Source organism: Macaca fascicularis, chromosome 11, assembly GCF_037993035.2.
Source record: "Macaca fascicularis isolate 582-1 chromosome 11, T2T-MFA8v1.1".
Classification (NCBI taxonomy): Eukaryota; Metazoa; Chordata; class Mammalia; order Primates; family Cercopithecidae; genus Macaca; species Macaca fascicularis.
This window is the reverse complement of record NC_088385.1, coordinates 106,036,974-106,059,735: the sequence shown is the minus strand read 5'-3', so window position 1 is coordinate 106,059,735 and position 22,762 is coordinate 106,036,974. Positions and strand designations below refer to the sequence as shown.

The following is a 22,762-nucleotide window of genomic DNA, read 5'->3' as shown; positions in this document are numbered from 1 at the left end:
TTCACATTACTCATCAGAAAATTGATGCTTAGGAAGTATGAGTAATTTACTCAAGGTCAGACGCTAATAAGTGGATTTGCCAACAGTTTCACTGATTTTGATGATGCCCAAGGCCGCAGACTTCTCAAATTTAAAGTGCCATTGCATAGCATCCTAAATTTCTCATGTCTCAAAATTATTCATGTCATCCCAGTCTATTTTCTTTTCTCTTTTAGCTGGTAACACCACCATTTGCCCAGATATCCAAGCTACAAACTTGGGGTTTCCCTCCATTTTTCCCCCCTTACCTCTTGCATAGTTGTTACAAAGTGATGATGCTATGATTGACAGAGAAATGCCAACAAACACAGTTAAAGGATATGAAGCTTCTTTAATGATTAACAGATGTGAAAATTTATGGCCCCACAAAACAAGAGATATTACAATGTAATGTAAAATGGAAGTACAGCCTTCACTTAAATGTTCTACATGAAACTGCCTTATTTTTAGTTATGTTTGTATTCAAGGAAAGGCTATGATACTGAAATACAGACATTCATAATATAGTGGTTTAAAGAATGGAATATTAATTTCTCCCATATAATAGTCCTGAAGTGAGCAGTGCAGGTTTACAAGGTGGCTTTGCTCTATGCAATTCTGCAAGGACCCAGGACCTTCTATTTGTTGCTCTGTCATCCTCCAAAGTGCTACTACTCAAAGTGTGGTCCATGGACTGACAGCATTAGCATCATAGGAAGCTTGTTAGAAATACAGAATCTCCAATCCTCCCTCCAAATAACGGAATTAGAATCGTCTGGTAATAAGATTCTCCGCATGATTCCTAAGCATGTTGAGGTCTGAGAAGCATTTCCCAAACTCCAGGGTATTGTTTTGCCTGTGTAGTCAAAGCTGCACTGCAGGCACTGATATTCCAGCTTATAGGAAGATGAAGAAAAAAGAGGAATTCTAGGTCAAGGAACTTCTTTTAGCTAGAGGTGACCTGAAAGATACATGCAACACTTTCATTAGCATTCCATAGGCTCAACCATATTTTCACAGCTGCAACCAGAAAAGAAGCTGATGTATCTTGTCTCTAGTCCGGTAGGCATGAACCCAATTTAACCCCATTGTGTGGAAGAAGAGAGGACAATTTTAAGGGAACAAGTAGTCTCTGTCTCAATTTTCTAACACTTTTGGACATAAAAATATCTGTCTAATCCATTATTGGCTTTTCAGGGTTCCTTATTCTCTTGTTCTAAATATCATGCCAATATCATAATTCTAGTTTAATAAGTTGTCCCATCAAGAACTGCTTTTCTCATTTAATCCCAAAGCTATTACAATGTATATCACCTTTCTCTCTCTTTTTATTTTTTTTTTTTACCTGTTTTTATTGGTTTCCTCCTGCTGTACCTTCCATCTTGTAGCTCTGTCATCTCATAAGGTATTATCCTTATCTGCACAGAAAAAGCTGGCTTCAGGCAAAGAGAAAGAATACCGGAATAACAGGCTGTCTCTGTGTGTGTGTGTGTGTGAGTGTGTATGTGTGTGTGTGTGTATATGTGTGTGTGTGTGTGTGTATATGTGTGTATGTGTGTGTGTGTATATGTGTGTGTGTGTGTGTACGATGTGTATCTGTGTGTGTGTGTGTATATATATATAACTCCACATATATATAACAGATCCATAATATTTCAAATAAAGCTAAAAAGTTAAGAGAAAATAAAACCATAGAGGTCACGTAATCTTACAAAAGTCTTCTAGATTCGTGGTTTTCAAACATTTCTTTTTAAAGCCAAGAAAACTTTTCTTCCTCTTACGTGTATAAAACACATAAAATCAGAGTTACTCTGGCTGAAGTCGATCAAGCAGTCTCAGAGCATGGGTTGTTCAGCTGCCCCGTAGCTGACCCCCCTGCAACCCCAGAACTCCACAGAGCACTGTCCTGTGGTTTCCCTGCCTGCTGGTCCACCTATCATGTTAACAGCATACTACTCTCTCTGAGGCCAAGTATTCTCTAAAGAACTGGAGGAAGGCCATTTGGGTGGAACAAGAACAAGGAAGGTGTTTGGTAAAATATATGTTAATATATCTCAATTTTCCCAAGACTAAAGCTTCACTGCTATCTCGAATTTCTGTCTCAGCTTAGGTTTTTTCAGACTTTGGAATTCAACTAATTGAATCAAATTGCCTTGTTGCGAGCCTCTGTGATGAAAGCCTGCAGCCTGCTCACCACTCTGCCTCTCAGATTATACAGTGAGCCTGACTTCCGTTCATGCTTAGCAGCACTGCTGGCCTGGCAGGCCCGTGGAGCTGTCACTTTCTAGCCCTGTCTTGCCAGATGTTCCCGCTGGAAAAAGAGTTTCATCATTGCTAATTTGAGAATGCAGTTGCGGTGCTCCCTGTGGGTGCTGCTGAAGATACATGAAAGAAATGTGAATGCCATCTGACCTTTAGTCTACATGTCCTATCATATACATATATGTGAATTTTAGTTTTGTCTTTGGGCTTATTTTTTTCTTTCCTGGGTAAATAGGATACTAATTTAAAATTAATTTACAAATCAAGGAATTGTAAAATTTAGGAATTATAAAGCAGCTTTGAGATCCTTGGTCCAACACCTTCATTTTAGAGCTGACACCACTGAAGCTTAGAGAGGTAAAGTGACTTGTCCATGGCTCCACGGCTAATAGAGTCAAGTCTGCTGTGCTATGGAAACAAAGTCCATTGCATTCTGTAACACAATATCCTATCTGGAATTGGTTCTTGATATATGGAGGTTTTAAATAGTTATGAATGTTATTGTTAGGCAGAAAAAGATAACCTTAGTTTTTGTAATGTGGAGTACAAAATAGAAATCTCTCCCACAAATGGATACCAAGCCACTGAAATGAATTTGTCATTTTGTCTTCAGGTATTCATTAAGTCACTTAATTTAACAAACATTTAGCATATGCCTGCCATGTGTGAGATGCTCTGCTGGATGCTTTAGGGACTTCAAAAATGATTAACACCTCATTTCTTCACCAAGGGGTAGGCAGTCCAATGAAGAAGACAGATACTTGCCTCTCTGTTATTGAAAGCAGACTTTAATAATACTATAATAGAACTCTATGGAAAATACTACAGAAATCTAGCAAAAGATATGATTTTGGGGGAGAATAATGGTAACACTAGAGAAAGATTCACACAGGAGGTAATGTTTAAACAGGACCTTTTAAGGATAGATAGAATTTCATTAGGAGAAAAAGTAGAAACTGTATTCCTAGCAGAGGGAAAGGCATGAGCAAAGGTGTGGAGGTATATTACATATACAGTGGATTATGCCCCCAAAATCAAACTCATACAACAAATAATTACTTAGTTTAGTTTAGGGTTAATAAAGATGCAGCATATAGGGCAGGGGCAGTGGCTTGTGCCTGTAATCCCAACACTTTGGGAGGTTGAGGCGGGCAGATTGCTTGAGCTCAGGAGTTTGAGACCAGCCTGGGCAACACAGTGAAACCCTAATCTCAACTAAAAATACAAAAGAAAATTAACCAGGTGTAGTGGTACACACCTGTGGTCCCAGCTACTAGGGAGGCTGAGGTGGGAGGATTGCTTGAACCTAGGAGGCGGAGGCTGCAGTGAGCCAAGATAGAACCACTGCATTCCAGCCTGGGTGCCTGGGTGACAGAGTGAGACTCTGTCTTAAAAAAAAAAAAAAAAAAAAAAAAAGATGCAGCATGTAGAGTTTCTGCATGACAATGAGGTAGCTCGGGAAGGATACTGATGTTTGCTTACTCAGCATCCCTAATCTTTCTCAGTCTCATGAAGATGCATTTGCCAATAGATTCATAAATTAAAAGGTCTCAGTTATATTCCACAGGCATAATGGATAAACACCAAGGGTTTTTAAAGAAGGAGTGACTCTATTCAGTTTTTCCCTGTAATCAAAATTTCAGTAGTTCACAGCAACAACGACAAAAATATTTTTTTCTTACTCACAGGTCTGCTGTGCTTCAGCTAACTTCAGCTGGACTTTCCTGAGCCCCATCGAGCTAGGGTAGATTCCAAGCTTTGGGTTAAATTTAGGTTTGCTCCACAAGTCTTCATCTTTCTCCTAGAACCAGGAGTTATGCAACTCCTCAGCACTTGCTATTCTTATGAGAGAGCATGTGAACACTGAAAGATTAGTAGAACACAGGAGCACACAGACCTCATCTCTAACCACCGCATTGACACTTCACGCATTCTATTGGCCAGCATTGATGAGACTGGGAAGTAACTCCAGCCACAGTGAAACGTAATGTCGATCCCTTGGCACAGGGCAGAGGGTCATAATTCTAATACAGTAAGAGAATGAAGAATTGGAATAAACAGTTCAATCGACTTGAGTGACCTCATTAGATATGTTTCTAAAAAGTAGTGTCAGCTGAAGGGGAGAGGGGTAAAGATGTTAGCAGATGCAAACCTCTTCTAAAACAAGATAAAGAAGGAAGGAAATAGGGGAAGTAGGAAGGGATGAGAGAGGAGAGCTTTGATTGAAAGCTGAAAAGACTAGCAGCCAATGGCAGAATATTATGCAATTTCAAAATAAGCATGGGTCCAATTTAGGGCAATGGGGAGAAAAGAGAACTAAGAGTTATTATTGAATAACTATTATATTCAAATCAATGTGCTAGGCAGTTTGTACTCCCTATTTCATATAATCTTCACAACAACACTTGGAGTAGATATTATTGTGCTTATTCTAAAAAAGAGGAAACAGGCTCCAAGAGTAACTTGCCAAAGATCACCCAACAAATACGTAGCACTGCTGGGAATGTCATATTCCAAAGTCCATTTTGGAAGAAGAGAAGTGAATTGAGAGTCATCTTAGAAATCAAATTGACAGACCCTGTTGGCCTAATTAGATATGATAGTAAACAAAGAGGAAAGTAAGATAACTCCCAAGCTTCTGCTTGAGCAGTGGAGTAATAGCTGCCCATTAACTGAAATGGGAAAAAAAAAAAAAAAAAAAGAGGAAGAGAACCTGTTTTTGAACCGAAGGAGTTAAATTTGTTTTTGACTTATGTTGGTGACACCTATAGGACATTTATGTGAGATGTCCTACAAATGGTTAGAAATTTGCATCTCAGAGCTCATGAAGAGGAGCCAGTCCTGAAGAAATCCCTCCAGAAGTAGGAGCAAAAGCATTACAAGCATGGGAAGTTATATTAGCAAAGATACGACTGTGTCCTATCCAGGTCATTTTCAGGGAATGCCTAGCTGTTTAATGTACTGTTGAGACATACACGTGTCTAGTTACATTTATTGGGTACACAATACCAGAGGAGTGGGAGATTAGGCTGATCTCAATTGGCCTTGAATGCTGGAATAGGACATTTGGACTTTTCTCGAGAAGGAAGCACTACAGGTTTTTATACAAGGGTACACTTAAGGGTCTGGCTCTTAGGAAGACTGATGTAGTAGCAAGATACAAGCTGGACCAAAGGTGGGAGACGATGTAGAAGGCTATTGCATTAGTTTTTGTAAGCACTAACGAGAACCTAAACAGGGTAATGGCAGTAGGAACGGAAATAAAGGAACAGATGGGATCATTGCTTTGGAAGAAATTATTGTGCAGCACAGTAACTATTCTGCATATCATTAAATATGTGTCAAGTTAATTTTGTAACTGCATTTGGCTCTAATGGTTTCCTCTCTTCAGGTATGCAGAACCTTCGTAATTTATTGGTCATCTGTTCACATATTTTAATTAAGAGTTATAATCTCCATGAGGGAGAGACTATGACTGTTTTGTTATCTACTATTTCCACAACATTCATCAGAATAGGTATTGATTAAATATGTATTGAATGAGAGGGTGGATGAATACTGCCCTGCACACCTCAGCATACCCATTTCCAAGGTCTCTTCAGTTGTGCTCTCTACCCTGCCCTTGTCATTCATCCTCCCACCAAATATTTCCCTTCCTCTCACCTCTTTAAGATTGGTCTGGGAGAACTTGCCTTACAGGAGTATACAGACCACTGAGCAGCCTGCATTCAGTGCAATCCTGATGTGATGGTTGTTGTTTTATTTTTTTATTTTCCAATTATTCAACCAAACTCAACTGACCCTCCCTTTACTATTTATAAATATCATCTCAGACATATCCAATAACTTTCCAACCACGTAAAATGTTGAAGACTCAGTTCCAATTTATTTGAAACCTCCAGTTTTATTTTCTTCACCACCTTCCCTCTCCCCCAAGTTTAGACTTCCCCCAAAGGACTGGCACTTCTCTCTTTCGATTCTAAATTTTAGGGCATTGGGACAAGAAAGGGGGATTGAAGGGACAATCAAACGTCTTTATACTTACGTATATTTTCTCTGCAGTCCTATTGTGGGTTCCCTGATTCTTTGGCTAACACTGACCATCAACACCCTCTGTGTGTCAGATGGCCACTAATTGCTTCATCAAAAGAGTGTTGTGTAAGTGCTTGGGGGTAACCTGTGGGAACCCCATTGCACAGTTCTCTGGTATGAGACAACTGACTTTGACCCAAATCCAGTCATCAAGCCTCCCTAGGCTTGTCCCCAGTATCTGTTCCTGGGGTGGTCAGCTTTATGGATGGGCTAATGGCAAGACCTCCCTACTAAGCAGTTAACTTCAACCTTAGTGTTTCTCACTTTCTTCCCTTTTTTCTCTTTCTTTCTTATTTCTTTTTTTTTTTTTTTTTTTTTTTTTTTTAAATTTATTTATTATTATTATACTTTAAGTTGGAGGGTACATGTGCATAACGTGCAGGTTTGTTACATATGTATACTTGTGCCATGTTGCTGTGCTGCACCCATCAACTCGTCATTTACATCAGGTATAACTCCCAGTGCAATCCCTCCCCCCTCCCCCCTCCCCATGGTAGGCCCCGGTGTGTGATGTTCCCCTTCCTGAGTCCGAGGGGCACTCAGGGAGATTCCTGGGGCCAGAGTGATGATTTAGGTTAACAGAGTTATTTCAACCACCTTTTAACAAAGCCTGGAGAATGTACCCAGCCCCAATATTTTTGTAATTCTCTATAGAATATGAAGGTACCAAATACCTATGAGCCTCCCTTTTGGGTCCTAGCCTCCAATTTTATACATACATAACATCCGGGTATTTGTGAATGCCACTAACTTTCATTCTGCAAATGCTGAGTTGTCATTTACATTTGTAGCTACCACATAATAAACACAGAGTTAAGTGTTACATGAACAAACATTTTATGAGCAGCTGAAATGGGTCAGTCAATGTAAAAGTGAAGTACAAAAGTCTGACCAAGTTCAGACTCTAATGTAAATAATAAGTTGCACTCTAACTTTAAAATAGGGAACATTTAGACCAGGAGCAGTGGCTCAGGCCTATAATCGCAGCACTTTGGGAGGAAGCCAAGGCAGGTGAATCACTTGAGGTCAGGAGTTCAAGACCAGCCTGGCCAACATGGTGAAATTCTGTCCTTAGTAGAGACAAATACAAAAATTAGCCAGGCATGGTGACACTCACCTGTAGTTCCAGCTACTAAGGAGGCTGAGGCATGAGAATTGCTTGAACCCAGGAAGTGGAGGTTGCAGTGAGCTGAGATCACACCACTGCACTTCAGCCTGGGCAACAGAGCAAGACTCCATCTCAAAAAATAAAATAAAACAGAGAACATTTAAACTTTGAAATGGAAACTAGAATGGGGAGCGGAATAACAGGAAAAAAGAAAAAGTAACTTTAAAATGAGGGAGTAGGGAGAATCTCAAAAATGAGAACCGTGCACAGTGACAGAAAGCTTACGCTGTTTAAGATTAAAATCTGAATCCCTGATGCCCAGACTAATCTTTTCTCTGCTCGCAAATCAGAATCATATAGATTTCCATTAATATTTATCTCTTTGAATTGAAGGAAGAGGAAAATCTACGTTGCGTTTTGCCCAGCATTGCTGTTTCCATCATGAATTTTACCGAAGGCCCCCATCAGGTTGATGAGGTGCCAGCTCCCCTTAATAACTGAAGTATTAGATACACATCGTGGCATGCAAAGCAGCCCAAGTTTTAGAAGTGAGTCACTTCGAAAACCAAGAACCACAAATTCAGCTACAATTTCAAATAAAAGCTAAAGGACCAGAATAATCCATACAAAATTTTAAACCCAGAAGTTCCTCTTGCTTAAATTACTTTCACACTCCAATTTAAACTCAGAAACATTATGTTGCTGTCACATTTCTTTGTTCTCCTAAAGTATTTTTTAAAAATCTGTATATAGCTGACAAAAAATAGATGCCTGTCTGCCAGCAAGTTCTCTATTCATGTCTAACATACTGTAGAGTCGATGCAGAACACATGGTCTTAAAATACCCAAAGGCCTCCTCTCCTTTACTGGTTCACCGCAGCAGTATGTTTCTCCAGCATGTTTGCACTACCTCCAATACATGTCTTGCATAAGCACGAATTCCCTTTGAATGTTTAAGTCATGCAGTATTTTCACATGCTTTGATGCTGTGCATATGAGAATTATCATCTATATGTTGAAAGTGCACTTCCTGGTGCCTTCGTGTCGAATTTAATACCATTCAACTGACATCATTTTTAATTCCACCCAACAGAATGCCAATAATGTCTATGACAGAAGTTTGACATGTTTAGCTCTTCCAAATATAGAGTTAATCTAGCAGCTAAATTGGAAATTTCTGGGTATATTTTGAAAACTAATTCAGCATGAAAATTATTAATGATTTAGAATTGTGAAAATACATCCGAAAGTGTTTTCTTTTTCCTTATTTCCATCTCCAGAAAGATCTGTTCTTCATGTCAAATAAATTTTCAAGGGGAAATCTGCATTCTGTTGTTGGGACACAAAGTATACAGTTTAATCCTAATGTAATTTTCTTCATTACAGATGAGACCCATTGGGCATGATGGCTACCATCCCACCTCTGTAGCTGAGTGGCTGGATTCCATTGAACTGGGCGACTACACCAAAGCCTTTCTAATTAATGGCTACACATCGATGGACCTGTTGAAAAAAATCTGGGAGGTTGAACTTATTAATGTAAGTTGGTCTCTTAGTGACACCTTAACTATTCAACCCTTGATAAATTAAATTTTATTTTTCTTTTTTTATAACTGTTTGGATATCCAATGGGGATTTATAGATACACCTTCTGGTTTAAATATCGATCTCCCTCAAGCTCCAGAGTCACTGTCTTTTGAAGTTTTAATGTGGGGGAACTAAGAGGTAAAGAGAGAACTCTCAGGGTATTTTGCATTATCCAAGAAAATCTTCCAAGCCTTTTTGTGTTTTCCTTTTTAGGAAATTTTTTCAGTTATAGGATATAGATATGATAATAAATAGGTTCCTATTCTGATCTTTGCTCATATTCACTGTTAAAGATTTAAATTATCATTTTTTTAGTTTTCTATCTCTATTATGTTTCCTTGTCTATTTCTTAATCACATACACAAATCCCACGCTCCAAGAGACTGCTTTTATTCTTACTAAACAGGCTGCTGTATTATCAAAATTTTATTTTCTGAAGCTAGTGTCTAATCTTATGTTGTCTCTGTTTTATTCATACACTTAGCATAGATTTCATATAAAAACTGGCCAACATATGTTGCCATATAGTCAAGCCCAAAGAGATCAACTAAATCTGCATAAATAGTTTTGATACTTTTCTCGTTGCATTTTTACTTTTGTTGTTTTCTAGCATAAATGAAGGAATTACGTGAAAATATAAAATAGTCATGCATTTGAATTATATTTGGCATAGCACACATTTCTTTTTAACAGTAACAATGAGAAATCACTTAATTTTTTAAAAATAGTTTTGGTTTTATAGTAAATGACTGAATAAAACCATCATTCATGAACTAAGAGATAAAATAAATACGTTTCTGCTGGTTCAAAAGTGCTCCGTTCTACTCTTATGTCACTTTCTCGCCAAAAGTCCAGGTTCTACACATTACATGCCACTGCTTATTTTAAATGATGGTTATTATTAGTAACTAATTATTCCTTCCTTTTAAAAGTCTTTCTGAAAAAAGAATGTCTTTTCTAGAACATCGTATTGAAATTGTTCTTGAATCTAAAAGTCACATTAAATAGACAAATTAATGTGATTCTATGGCCATAAGTAACTCTCTCTTAACTTTTTGCTGCTTATGCCCTCACAAAAGCTATCATTATTTCAGAAGAGACTCATTGTCTAACATAAAGCCTTTGGTTAGTTTCATTCAGTCTGTATGAAACTAACTGTATGGAACTAACTGAAACTGTATTGCTTTTTGGCCTCATCAGGCTAAGATTTCAATTCTCTGTCAAGAACTTGATGCTCATCACATGGTTACTCATAGATATTTGTTAAAGGGGTACCTTCCATACATCAACCAAACAAGCTTCCAACTTAAGTTGCATCCCAGTTAATGAGTTAACGGAATAGCTTGAAAAATATCCCTATGTAACATTTTCTGAATCACACTGCTACCCATTGAAGAATTAATATTTATAATAGGTAGCACATGAATCATTCACCTAGCTAGCATTAGCAATAATCTCCCATTGTAAAGAATGGATTTCAACAGGACTCGATTATATGTTTTCACTGAAGTAAGGATCACTTACAATGTGAGGCTCTATGTCTCTCAAAATCCAAAGCTCTGAACTAGTGTTTAAGATGTAAGCTTGGGCACTCACTTTCCCCAGTGCTGGGGGTACCTGTGGCCTAGAGATCCTTGTTTAGTGACTGCAGCCAGACCTTGTAGACAGCTGCAGTGACTATGGGGATGATGGCCCCTGGCTTTACTGCCAGGGCTTAGGGACTGATCCAACACCACCCATGAGGCCAATCAGCCTTGAGCTGAGACAGAAAATTGGTCTTTTCCACCCATGTTGGCTCTTAACAGTTTCCTGGCTTCAATACAGGGAGAAGTGCCTGTCACAAGCATTGTGTCAAAATTTGAAAACATAGTCAACTGTCTCTTAGACCTTGAGGCCAAAATCCTCTGGCCTGGAGCATGCCATCGGTGTCTACCACTAACTCTGTATATTTTCCTTAAAGTAAGCTGATTGAATTTAATTTTCCGTGTGACAACTTTATGGGCAAGTTCACACTCTTGATGGTGAGGATTTGCATGTCATTTAACTCAGCAGATTAATTTTGTCCATGTTAATTATGGACAAAAGTTGATCTGAACCTTCAGACTTGGAAATCAGAAAACAAAATTTGTATGCCCAGTAGAACGGGGTAGTTCATGTGATGGTTTTGGGTTACTGGGTTTTAAAATAAGAAAAAGGCAAAATGTGTGCATGCCTTTTGGCTCACAAAGATTTTGAATGATCTCAAATTCAAGACTTTTGTTTATCCCAGCTAATGAGAGAGATACCCAAATATGAAGTAGTCTCATATAATATATGGGCTGAATAATCCTATACTAAGAATGCATAATTTGTTGTTTTCTGGCCTAAAAGGGACTGTGCAGTCACCTTGATTTAGAGCACAGCCTTTTAGGGAAGTTCACATCCTGAATCATTGTAATGAGTCGCTAGTTTTAAGGGAACCAGATTGCTCCGGTAACTGTTGTTCTATGTTAAGTGAAAAGAGAAGAGCAAGTGTAGCCTGCATTTGATACAAAGGTCGGCTGGTGGAGGGGAAGAGAATGGAGGATGAGGAGATAGGCTGCTGATATGATTACAGATAACTTCAGCATCAGTGGTTGTTTTTTAAATACCTTTGGGTAGAACTAAATAAGATTGCTAAGGTAGCAATATCCACATGTGTCCCATGAAAATGATTTCACATGCCCCATGAAAATAATCTGGCATTATTTTTCCAACAGTAAATTGATTAGAAAATCATTTGCTTCTTGCCTAATAGCTTTGGAAACTATATTTACATGACTGTTTAATTTAGGACTGTCAGGTTTTATTCTTTCAATGTTGTGGATTTAATTTGCAGCTTTCCCAGGAAAGCTAACCACTTGGAGATGTGCTAAGAGATTTTCAAAGGAAACTTTCTAATTTTTCATTAATTCTTGAGTAATGTGACTTTATTTGCTTTAAATGCAGTCGGGCTATCATCCTATGAATATCAGATTTAGACTTGCTTTGATGTTTTTATTTCATGATCAGCATTATAAAGTCACACTTCTATCTACCCCACTCTCATTGCTAAAGTTGCAATAACTTTATTTCCTAATTTTTTGCATTCTATGAGAGTGTGTGTGTGTGTGGTGTGTGTGTGTGTGTACATATTGAATAAAGGTAAATGGTAACTTATGCTCATAACCAAGAAGAATAATTACTAAATTCACAAATTGCAGGGGAAGAATAGGAGGATGAATATTCTAATTCCATTTTCAAACCAATTATTTTAAGTAAAAGGTTATGCTTTCACCACGGGACATAATAAATGAGAAATATTCATATTTCCACACCAGGGAGGCTACATCAGTCAACACTTCAAATATTAACCACTTTAATCAAAGCCGAAGGCTTCAACTAAATGACTGGATGTGAGTATTCAAGTGTAGGCAAACTTTATAAATTATCTGTGGATTTAAGCATTGCATTTATACTTATGTACAGTACAGCTGGCTCCCCACAACCCTTCAGGACAGCTAGATACCAGCCCTGAACTTTAGACTTTTCCAGGCATATATCAGGTAAAGCTTCTGGACTCTACCAACTCCAACCCCTGCATCCAAATTGCAAGCTGTTCCAGGGATTCTCTTGAAACTTCTCTCAGCCAGCCCAAGTTTGGGGAAAAGCACCCTGACATATGTCCTCATATAGGATGGACAGTCTCCCAAATAAATACACACTTAACATTAATTTCTAGTCCTTTCATATATGTTCTGGAAGGTGGTGATGGTCTAGGTCTGACATTATTATTTCTACTACCTTTCAGCATCTTTTGCATGTCCACACTTATTATACTCCTCTCAACTTTCGAGCTTTGACCTAAACTAAAATAGAATTATACTACAATAAAATGCATTTAATCACTAAAATGCCATTGAAAATAATATAGCTCTTATTTTGCATGTAAAGTAATTTACATTCTTGCAGTGCCTCCAGGTCATTACAGAACAGGCATTATTAAAGTATTGATATCAGAAATAGTAAAACACACACAATAAACAAGGGATTTTGGCCTGAAGAGACAGTTTTGAACGCTCTGCAACAAATGAACTTCAGAAAGCACTGAAACTCTCCGATTATAGCCATTTATGATCTATGTCTGTGCAGAAAGGAAAATTGTGTTCTAATTACCCAGAAATTGCTACCTTAAAATTTTTTATTTTAGTAGACATCTGTTCATTCACCCTTCTCATGATTAAAATTAAAACATTCCAAATTTCCTCTGAAGAAGCCACCTCCATCTCTTCCCTATTCCATGCCTGAACATATGGCCTGGATCTTCAGAGCCAAGTTCAGCATTCCAGTCTCTGCCTCCACCCCTATGGGCTACAAAGTATTCTTCATCAGGACCAACTACCAGTGCAAAATGAAAATATAGGGCCCCTTGTTCAAAAAGTATTAAAAATTTTTAGCCAGTAACATCAAAACATTAAAGCTGGCACAAGGCCCTTCTATTTGCAGGACCTTGTGTAACCCACACAGGTCACACACCCTTGAAGCCAACCAAGCTCTTCATTCCTTTGTGTATTTCTATCTGGTGTCATTTTCCTTCTACCTGAAGGACTGTCTTTGACATTATTCTGTAGTGCGAGGCTGCTAGTGATAAATTTTCACAACTTTTGTATGTCTGAAAAATACTTCATTTTGCCTTCATTTATGAAACATAGTTTTGCTGGGTATAGAATTCTAAGGTAACAGTACTTTAAAGGTACTGATCCACCAGCCTCTCTTCTGCATTATTTATAACAAGAAACTTGCTGCCATTTTGTTGTTCCTCTGTGCATAATGGGTCAGTTTTTTCCCCCCTGGCTGCACTTAAGGTGTTGTCTTTTTCTTTTCTTTTCTTTTTTATTATTATACTTTGAGTTCTAGGGTACATGTGCATAACGTGCAGGTTTGTTACATATGTATACTTGTGCCATGTTGGTGTGCTGCAACCATCAACTCGTCAGCACCCATCAACTCATCATTTACATCAGGTATAACTCCCAATGCAATCCCTCCCACCTCCCCCCTCCCCATGATAGGCCCCGGTGTGTGATGTTCCCCTTCCCGAGTCCAAGTGATCTCATTGTTCAGTTCCCACCTATGAGTGAGAACATGCGGTGTTTGGTTTTGTGTTCTTGTGATAGTTTGCTAAGAATGATGGTTTCCAGCTGCATCCATGTCCCTACAAAGGACACAAACTCATCCTTTTTTATGGCTGCATAGTATTCCATGGTGTATATGTGCCACATTTTCTTAATCCAGTCTGTCACTGATGGACATTTGGGTTGATTCCAAGTCTTTGCTATTGTGAATAGTGCTGCAATAAACATACATGTGCGTGTGTCTTTATAGCAGCATGATTTATAATCTTTTGGGTATATACCCAGTAATGGGATGGCTGGGTCATATGGTACATCTAGTTCTAGATCCTTGAGGAATCGCAGTGTTGTCTTTTTCACTGGTTTATAGCAATTTGATTATTACGTACATTGGTATCATTTTTTTCATGTTTTCTATGTGTGAAGTTTTTTGAGCTTCTTAAATATGAGGCTTATCATTGTCATCAACTTTGGAAATTTTTTAGTCATTGTCTCTTAATTTTTTTTTTTTTTTTGAGACAGAGGCTTATTCTGTCACCCAGGCTGGAGTGCAGTGGCACAATCTCAGCTCACTGCAACCTCCACCTCCCAGGTTCAAGCAATTCTCCTGCCTCAGCCTCTCAAGTAGCCAGGACCACAGGCGCGTGCCACCACACCTGGCTAATTTTGTATTTTTAGTGGAGACAGCTTTTCACCATGTTGGCTAGGCTGGTCTTGAAGTCCTGACCTCAAATTATCCCCCTATCTTTGCCTCCCAAAGTGCTGGGATTACAGTTGTGAGCCACAATGTCCAGCATCAAAATATTTTCCATTACTCACCTTCTTATTTCTCCTTTCATTTAGAAACCCCAAATACATCAGTATTAAGTCATTTAAAGTTGGACTACAGTTCACCAATGTCCTATTCATTTTTTTCAGTCTTCTTTCTCTCTGTGACACATTTGGATAGTTTCTATTGCTATGTCTTTAAGTTCACTTATCTTTTCTTCTTAGAATAGCTAATCTGTCACTGTTACTATGCAGTGTATTTTTCATCTCAGAGATTGTAGTTTTCATCTTCACAAGTTAGACTTGGGTCTTTCTTATATTTTCTGTCTATATTAAACATGCTCAGTCTTTCCTCCAACTTGTGGAACATATGGAATACATTTACAATTACTGGTTTATTATCTTTGTCTCCTAATTATAACACCTGTGTCAGTTTGGGTTTAGGTTTTATTGATTTTTCTCTTTACTGTTTTTTGTGTATCTGGTCATTTTTATTACATGCCAGACATTATGAATTTTACCTTGTTGGATGCTGAATATTTTTTTCTGTTCCTACAAATATTTTCGGGTATTGCTCTAGAATACAGGGAAGTTTTTGAATAGTCTTTGATCTCTTAGATCTTGTTTTTAAGGTTCGTTAGGCAAGGCCAGAGTATTGTTTTGTCTACTGACAATACTTCCCCACCACTAGGGCGATACCCTTGTGAGTACTTGACCAATGCCCTTTGAATTTCAGGGCTTCCCAGTTTGAATCGTTTGCAATTCTCAGTGTTACCAGTCCACTTTGAGCTTTAAGGACTATTCCCACTCATCTTTTTAGCTGGTTTTTCATTTGGTTTTATACCATTTCCTCACATACATGTACTGATCAAAACTCTCTCCTCTGTAATACTCTACCTGGCACACTCTAGCCACCCTAGTATCCCTGGATTCTCTGCTTCATCTTTTCTATTTAAAGAGTCTTGCAGACTCCTTCTGAATTCGTCCTCCCTGCTCCATGGCCTAGAAATTCTCTCAGCGGCAATTGCAGGGCTCATTTTGTTTGTCCGTCTCTCAGGGATCACTGTCCTTCAATGCCTCATGTCCATTGCCTTGAAAACCACTGTTTAATACATACATCTGGACTACTAGTTGTTTCCATTGGAATGATAAATCTAGCCCCCATTATTCTACCTTGGCCAGAAGCAACAGTTCATGCTGCTTATGTTAATCCCTGTAGGTGAGGGCCCCATATCTAAACAATTGAATTGAAATCTTTGGTGTTGGCACCTGAGTATCAGGAGGTCTTAAAAGCTCCTCAAGTGATTTTCATGTGCAGCCTGTTTTGCAAACTACTGCAACCAGTGGTTAGAGGGAGTCACTAAAGGATTTTAATAAGGGGAATGACTTGATCAGAAACAGTGGATAGGTACCAGCAGCTGACACACTTAAGAAAGAAGAGGTGGCTGTGAGGGAAGAAGGAGCTGACTCAGTCAGTTCTGCTACACAGCTATTTCTAGCCATGAATGTATTAGGTAGGGCAGAAAAAAATTAATTTTTTTAAAAACTCATGTGCCTCCATAGAACCTGAGGGTATCACTGAATTAGAAGTTCATAAATATGGTCAATTTTTATAATTATAACCCATGTATCAAGAAGAGAGTAGATTACAGTCAGTTTTCAAAGGAGACAAGGGCAAATATAATACATTTCAGAAATGCTTTCCAGCCGTGGCTAAAGCTGCTTCCGTTTGACCCTTAAAAGGCTAAGCTTCCATTGTTTGAAAATTTTACTTACTGTTTATAAAGCAAAGAGTAGGACATACAGTGTGTGTGTCAGGGTTTCAAATGTGCCCTCTTTTCTTTCATCTTTAGCTCAGAATCAGGTCACTTGACTTTGAATCTTATATCCGCCCCTCGGTATGTTGACCTTAAAAAAAGTCACTTACCCCCTCTGGGACTCAGTTTCTCATTTGTAAATAGAGGATAATAAATATCTGCCCTGCTGGTTTCATGGGTTTCCTGTGAGACTCAAAATCAAATAAGAGCTTTTTATGATCCATGCCTTTCTCTTCTCCTCCTATTTTATTTTTCTTTTGCCCCTCTATGTTTTTCTTACTGACTTCCCCAGATCCCTCCCCCAGAGTTAGACTGGGAGCTGGTCTCTTGGAGCCTACTTTCACAGCTTAGTTGCCATCTGCTTCTTCCAGCCAGAACTTACCCTGGGCGCATAGATAGCCCTGCTTGATGTGCTAACTCTAGTTCCAGGATTTACCGCTCAGATGCTATCCTCCCTCATTCCCATCACCAACCCCTTTCACCTGCCCTGAACTCTCAGCTTCCCAGTATGCCCAGGACATATCATTTTTCCCTACCAGCCTTGTCCAAACCCTCATGGCTTACTCCTGCTCAAAGTCTTTCCCCTCCTGGATTTGGTGAACGTGAGAAGGAGAGCTTTGTGTAACAACTTTCAAGGTGAAGCTGAACATTTCCCCTCCTTTTTTTTTCTAATTGTGCTCAGGTACAGAATTGCTGGTGTCTTCTTTCTCCATGAGCATTGACCCTCAATCGTCAGCATCAACCCTCAGCCTCCCAGACCTCATTGTGCTTGAAGCAGAGGACCTTCGAACACAGCAGAGTAGTGCTTCAGCGGTTAGGGATAGCTTCATTCTCAATTTATCACCTGTAAATCTAAACTCTCCTAGAATCTGTTCCAGAGCTTTATATATTATAATGAAATCAGGTACCTTTTTTCCCTGTATTTTGCCCAGTTACCATTTTTCCTGTATCTTGCTAATTTTGCACGGAGATTTTTGTTCTTTAAAGAAGTCTTTTCTTGAGATATTTAGGGCACAGCCTGTTGCTAAAAAAAAAAAAAAAAAAAAAAAAAAAAAAAATTAAAAATCCAGCTATAGTTCTGTTAAAGTATGGTAAACTGCCTCTGTGCTTCTAAGAGCTTTGAGAGGGGAAATATTCTAGTAGATTATTATATAGTATAGAAAATATGAAAGCAAAAGTACTCCATATTCGCAAATACACACATGAAATGCAAATAAACAGTGTTCATGCCACTGTGGTGGAGAAATACTTTTGGTCTTAAGAGAAGATCTCAGATAATACTGAAAAGATAAACCTCTGCTGTCTTAGGTGAAAGGAAAGCCAGATAGGTTTTTTTACCTAGAGAAAAACTATTGAGAATTTTGAAAACTAACATACACAGTGCCATGGCAGAGATTGATAATAAAGATTCAAAGTAAATTACAATGGTTAACACTATCATTAGGTAGGTGTATAAGATTCATATAAGCCATCATGGTGTATAAGCCATTACGGAAATAATTAGATGCTAGAGAAGAGAAGTAATAATGAGTTAGGTGATTTTATAGCTTAGAATTTATATCTGTTCTAAAGATATTTTAGGGTGGCTTAGAGTTTTAGTTTAGCTATTTTAGTAAAGAAATGTATTATGCTAAATTGGAAATCAGTGGCCTGAAAATCGTTTTGAACTTAAGGAAAGAGCTGTTACCTTGAACCTCAGAAAGCACACAAATTCTTTGCTTACAAGCCTTTTGCCTGGCACCCTGCTGCCACCTGGTGGCAGCGTACCTAAAGTGCAGGGCAAGTTACTGAACCATAAAGCAATTTCTTAAATGCAGAAACTAACTGCAAAACAAAACTTATTCACTACCAGTTTTGTATTAATCCCTGCTTCTGGATTTAATCTATAAATGAGTCAGGAGAGTTTTATTTTTGTAGACATTCAAACACTACATTCAAATACCATATAACTAAAACTATTTAACAAAATGAAGAAATCCCTCTACTGTGTATTCCACAAATTAGATTAATTTGAATAACAATGCCCTTTTAAATATGCATATATTTTCTAGGAGAGTATTTTTTACCTTTTTATATATTTTATGGAGTAACTATCTTAAAACATGAATATGATCTTTTTGAAAAAAATTACTGCATAGAGTTGTAGGGAAAAAAATGTAAGTATTTTACAGTCTTTACCCTCAAAAAATTTCCAGACTAATGTGGAAGACAACCATCTACATGAGTGGTATGGACAGAAATATTAGGAGTAAACCCAGTATGAAAGTGGTATCTGTATCCCAAATGGGAACACAAGGTCTTCTCCTAATTAGGGGGTAGAAGTAGGCAGCAGAACAGGTAGAATGGAGAATCCAAAGAGTAAATGGCAGGCAGCAGTGGCTAAAAGCAGTCTTCCAAGGTTTAGAAGACCAGTTGTAGAATCTCTGCTTTTCTAAAAGCACTTTGGTCAAGTCACTTAACCTTCTCTATGCTTCAATTTCCTTGCCTCTGAAATTTGGATAATAACATTATATCTATCTTCTAGGTATTATTGTCAGGATTCAATAAGATAATCTAATAAAGCATTTTATACAATGCTTTGCAAACAGCATTCAATTTTTTCCTTAAAGGAGGGCAAATGGAGGGGCAGCTTCCAAGTTCCTAAGATTTATGGGAAGCATTATCAGTTATCCATTGCCTCAACAATGCTATGGAACAAGCTGTCTGAAAATGAAGTGGCTTAAAGCAATAGACATTTGTTTAGCCAAGCTTGCAGTTTGTGGGTCAGCGATTTAGGCTGGGCTTGGCTGCAATTTTCTTCTGATCTCAGCTGGCTCCCTCACATCTGGCAGTTGCCTCTAGTCTTCTGGCATATGAGAGTTGACAGACCTGGGAGGGTCTCAGCTGAAACAGCTGGGGCTCTCTGTGCCCCACTCTCTAGTATGCTATCGCAGACATGTCTTCAGAACAAAGCAAGCATCAAACAAACAAAAATGAGCAAGCGCTTTTTTACACCTCTGCTTACATCACATCTGCCAACACTTAGCCAAAGGAAGCTGTATGGAACACTCAAAATCAGCTTGGGAGGGGAGGATATAGTTCACCTCTCAATAGGAGCAACTGCAAAATCACACGGTAAATAGCTTGAAAGTAGGGAAGGATGAAGAAATGAGACCATTACTGCAATCAGCCCACCACAGAGGTTTTTGGGGGTTTGTTTTATTTTGGTGTTTTATGTTTGTTATGGTTGTTGTTGTTGTTGTTGTTGCTGTTGTTGTTGTTGTTGTCACCCAGGCTAGAGAGCAGTGGTGCAATCCCGGTTCACTGCATCGTCAACCTTCCGGGCTCAGGCAGTGCTCTCTCCTCAGCCTCCCAAGTAACTGGGACTAGGTGCACACTACCACACCTGACTAATTTATTTTTATTATTTGTAGAGACGGTGTTTCCTTACATTACCCAGGCTGATTGTGAACTCCTAGGCTCAAGTGATCCTCCCATGTAGGCATCCCAAAGTGCTGGGATTACAGGCATGAGTCAGTGTGCCTGGCCCACAAAGGTTTTAATCAGAGAAAAGAATAGAGAATTTTAGAATTATGGATAATCTTATTATTGTTTGTAAGCCCCCACTCAAAATATGTGAAACCAAAACCATCTCAGAAAATCTAAGATGATTAGTGGGAGCTCACGGGGGGAAAAAGATGACCTGGATAGGGTACCATGCAAGAGGGCCTAAATGCGTGGAAAACTGGGGGACAGGAACCCCAACCGATATTCAGTAACTAGAGAATGATAGATGATAAATACACTGTGTGATCATGGAGTTGCTAGATGTATAAAAACCTGGAAAATTGTTTATTGAATTCATTGACCATCAAACAAAGCTATTTTAGAAAATGAAATTCTAAAGTATGTGTCTAATGAAAAATCATTTTCATGCCTTGCTCAAATATTTGTTGCACACCCACTCTTTGCTCAGAGTGGATATGCAACCAATATTTTTTTCATTGAATTTGATTCCTTAGGTTACTTGACTCCTCTAGATGACACAGGGAATAATAGTTATAATAACAATAATGGGAGTTTGTTTTAGTCCCTCTTCCTTTATCTTCCCCTTTGTTAATTGTCAATCTTGCTCAAGAATTTTTTTCTCAAACCTCCTTTCCCCAGTGTTATGTTCTTGGACAGGTTTCAGCTAGCAGCTTCAAAGTAGATGGCTGCTAAGTACAGGTCTTTATCCCTGAGGTCCAGGATCTCAACTCACAATGTCATGGCTAGTGTATTATTTGCGTTCTCTTGCTCAGTGAACAAGAGGCGCTATGGAGTCATGGAGGAGACTGGGGACTTGGAGCTAGACTGCGGGGATTTGGATCCTGCCTATGCCTTGGCTATCATGATTATTAACCACCATCAGCCCTATCAGGGCATAGATTAGTTTGTTGACTCCTGTATCCCCAGCTCCTAGAACAGTTTCTAGCACACTGGAGGTGGCAAATAAATCCCTGTTGATTGACCTAAAGACACTTTTGTGTGAGAGTGTTCTGAGTCTGACATATATGTCATGTATATGTCATATATCCTGATATATTTCCCCTCACCCGAACCCTATGAGATGCACACTGTTGCCATTCCCATTTTACAGGTGAAGAAGTGTCTGAAGAGAACTGGTTGAATTTTGATGAGAAAAGCCACCAATTCCTGTTATTTTCTATTCACAGATGTCTTCTATCATGAAAGGTGGTACACTAGGCTGGTCTTGCAACAGAGATACGATTAACAACAGAATGAACATCCACAGTCTTTCCCTCATGTTCTCAGCCTTACAGAGAAAGTTTCCAATAGTGTCTGTCAGGATGGCTGCCTTAGGAAGTTCCATTTCTTCTTCATGGCAGCCACTGGAGGGCACATGGTGCACAAGATGAACAGGGGTGCAATTTATGAGGCGTGCTGGTATAAATGACCCTGTAGCACCACTGTACATACACGCACGCACACACACACACAGAGAGAGAGAGAGAGAGAGAGAAAAGAGTGGGTGCCTGTTTCACCACCTCCCAAATGCCAAGAATGGAATACCGCCTTCCCTTCAGAAATTGTACTAAAGAAGGAGAAATACCCATGGCCAGACCTACTTCATGCTTTGGTCCATGGGAGTCTGAGAGGCAGGGTGAGGTAGAAAGACTCACAGTAAATAAGCAGACCCCAGGTAGCATCCTTTCTCCTGCAGTCCCCCGCAAAAAAATAGAAACAGATAAACCCACACACGTATCTCCTTGTGACTGGCTGCAACAGGGACAGAAAAGCTACAATGCAAACGCCACCCGAGAGAACTAAATCTATGAGTCATTCTCACTTACTGTGAACTACTCTGATCTGATCATCAGCTGATGTATAACTTTACCAAGAAGGGCAGGATTTGGTGCTTTGAATGTAGAGAAGGGGAAAAGGAGGATTTAGAACAAAGATTAAAACTACAGAGGAGCGCCATAGGAAGGCCGGCTTGGGTGGGCTGCAAGGCGGCAGAGTGGATAAGAGGCTGGACTCAGCGTCAGATGAGCCAATTTCAGTTTCCAGTGCCTTATTCCACTGGGGCAAGACACTTCACCTTTTAACAGCCCTTATATTTATGTGGGTTCGTCGTGCCCCTCCACCAGACACCAAACTCCTTGAAGACCTGACTTTGGAGGGCTCAGCTATATGTTCACACAGTGCCCTTCACAAAGCAGTGCTTAAAAATACCCACTGAATGAACTGCTGCCAGGGGAAGAATGGGAAAGAAAGAGACAGAGGGAGACATTGGAGGCAAGGTCATCAGAGACAGACTTCAGTGACCTGCTTGACTGTGGAGGGCCACTTGGGTGATGCACACACCATCTCATTGCCATCCCTGGGTGCTGCCATCAGTTGTCATGTCAGGTAAAATGCTTCAGTTGAAAGGCAGTCCACACTCTATACATCTTTGTGAGGGCCCAGTATGCCTAGAAAGTGTACAACTGGGAAGGAGA

At 39.1% G+C, this 22,762-nt stretch overlaps 1 protein-coding gene across 22 annotated transcripts in view; it reads left to right on the top strand.

Moving 5' to 3' along the window:
• The window catches only part of ANKS1B (ankyrin repeat and sterile alpha motif domain containing 1B), a 1,288,070-nt gene that overhangs the window by 956,447 nt on the left and 308,861 nt on the right, over positions 1-22,762 (top strand). For 21 of the 22 annotated variants that reach the window (XM_005571954.5, XM_015430681.4, XM_045364492.3 and 18 more), the window contains 1 exon segment: positions 8,867-9,019. In XM_005571954.5, the coding sequence (XP_005572011.1) occupies positions 8,867-9,019 (153 nt within the window). 22 annotated transcript variants of the gene reach the window in all.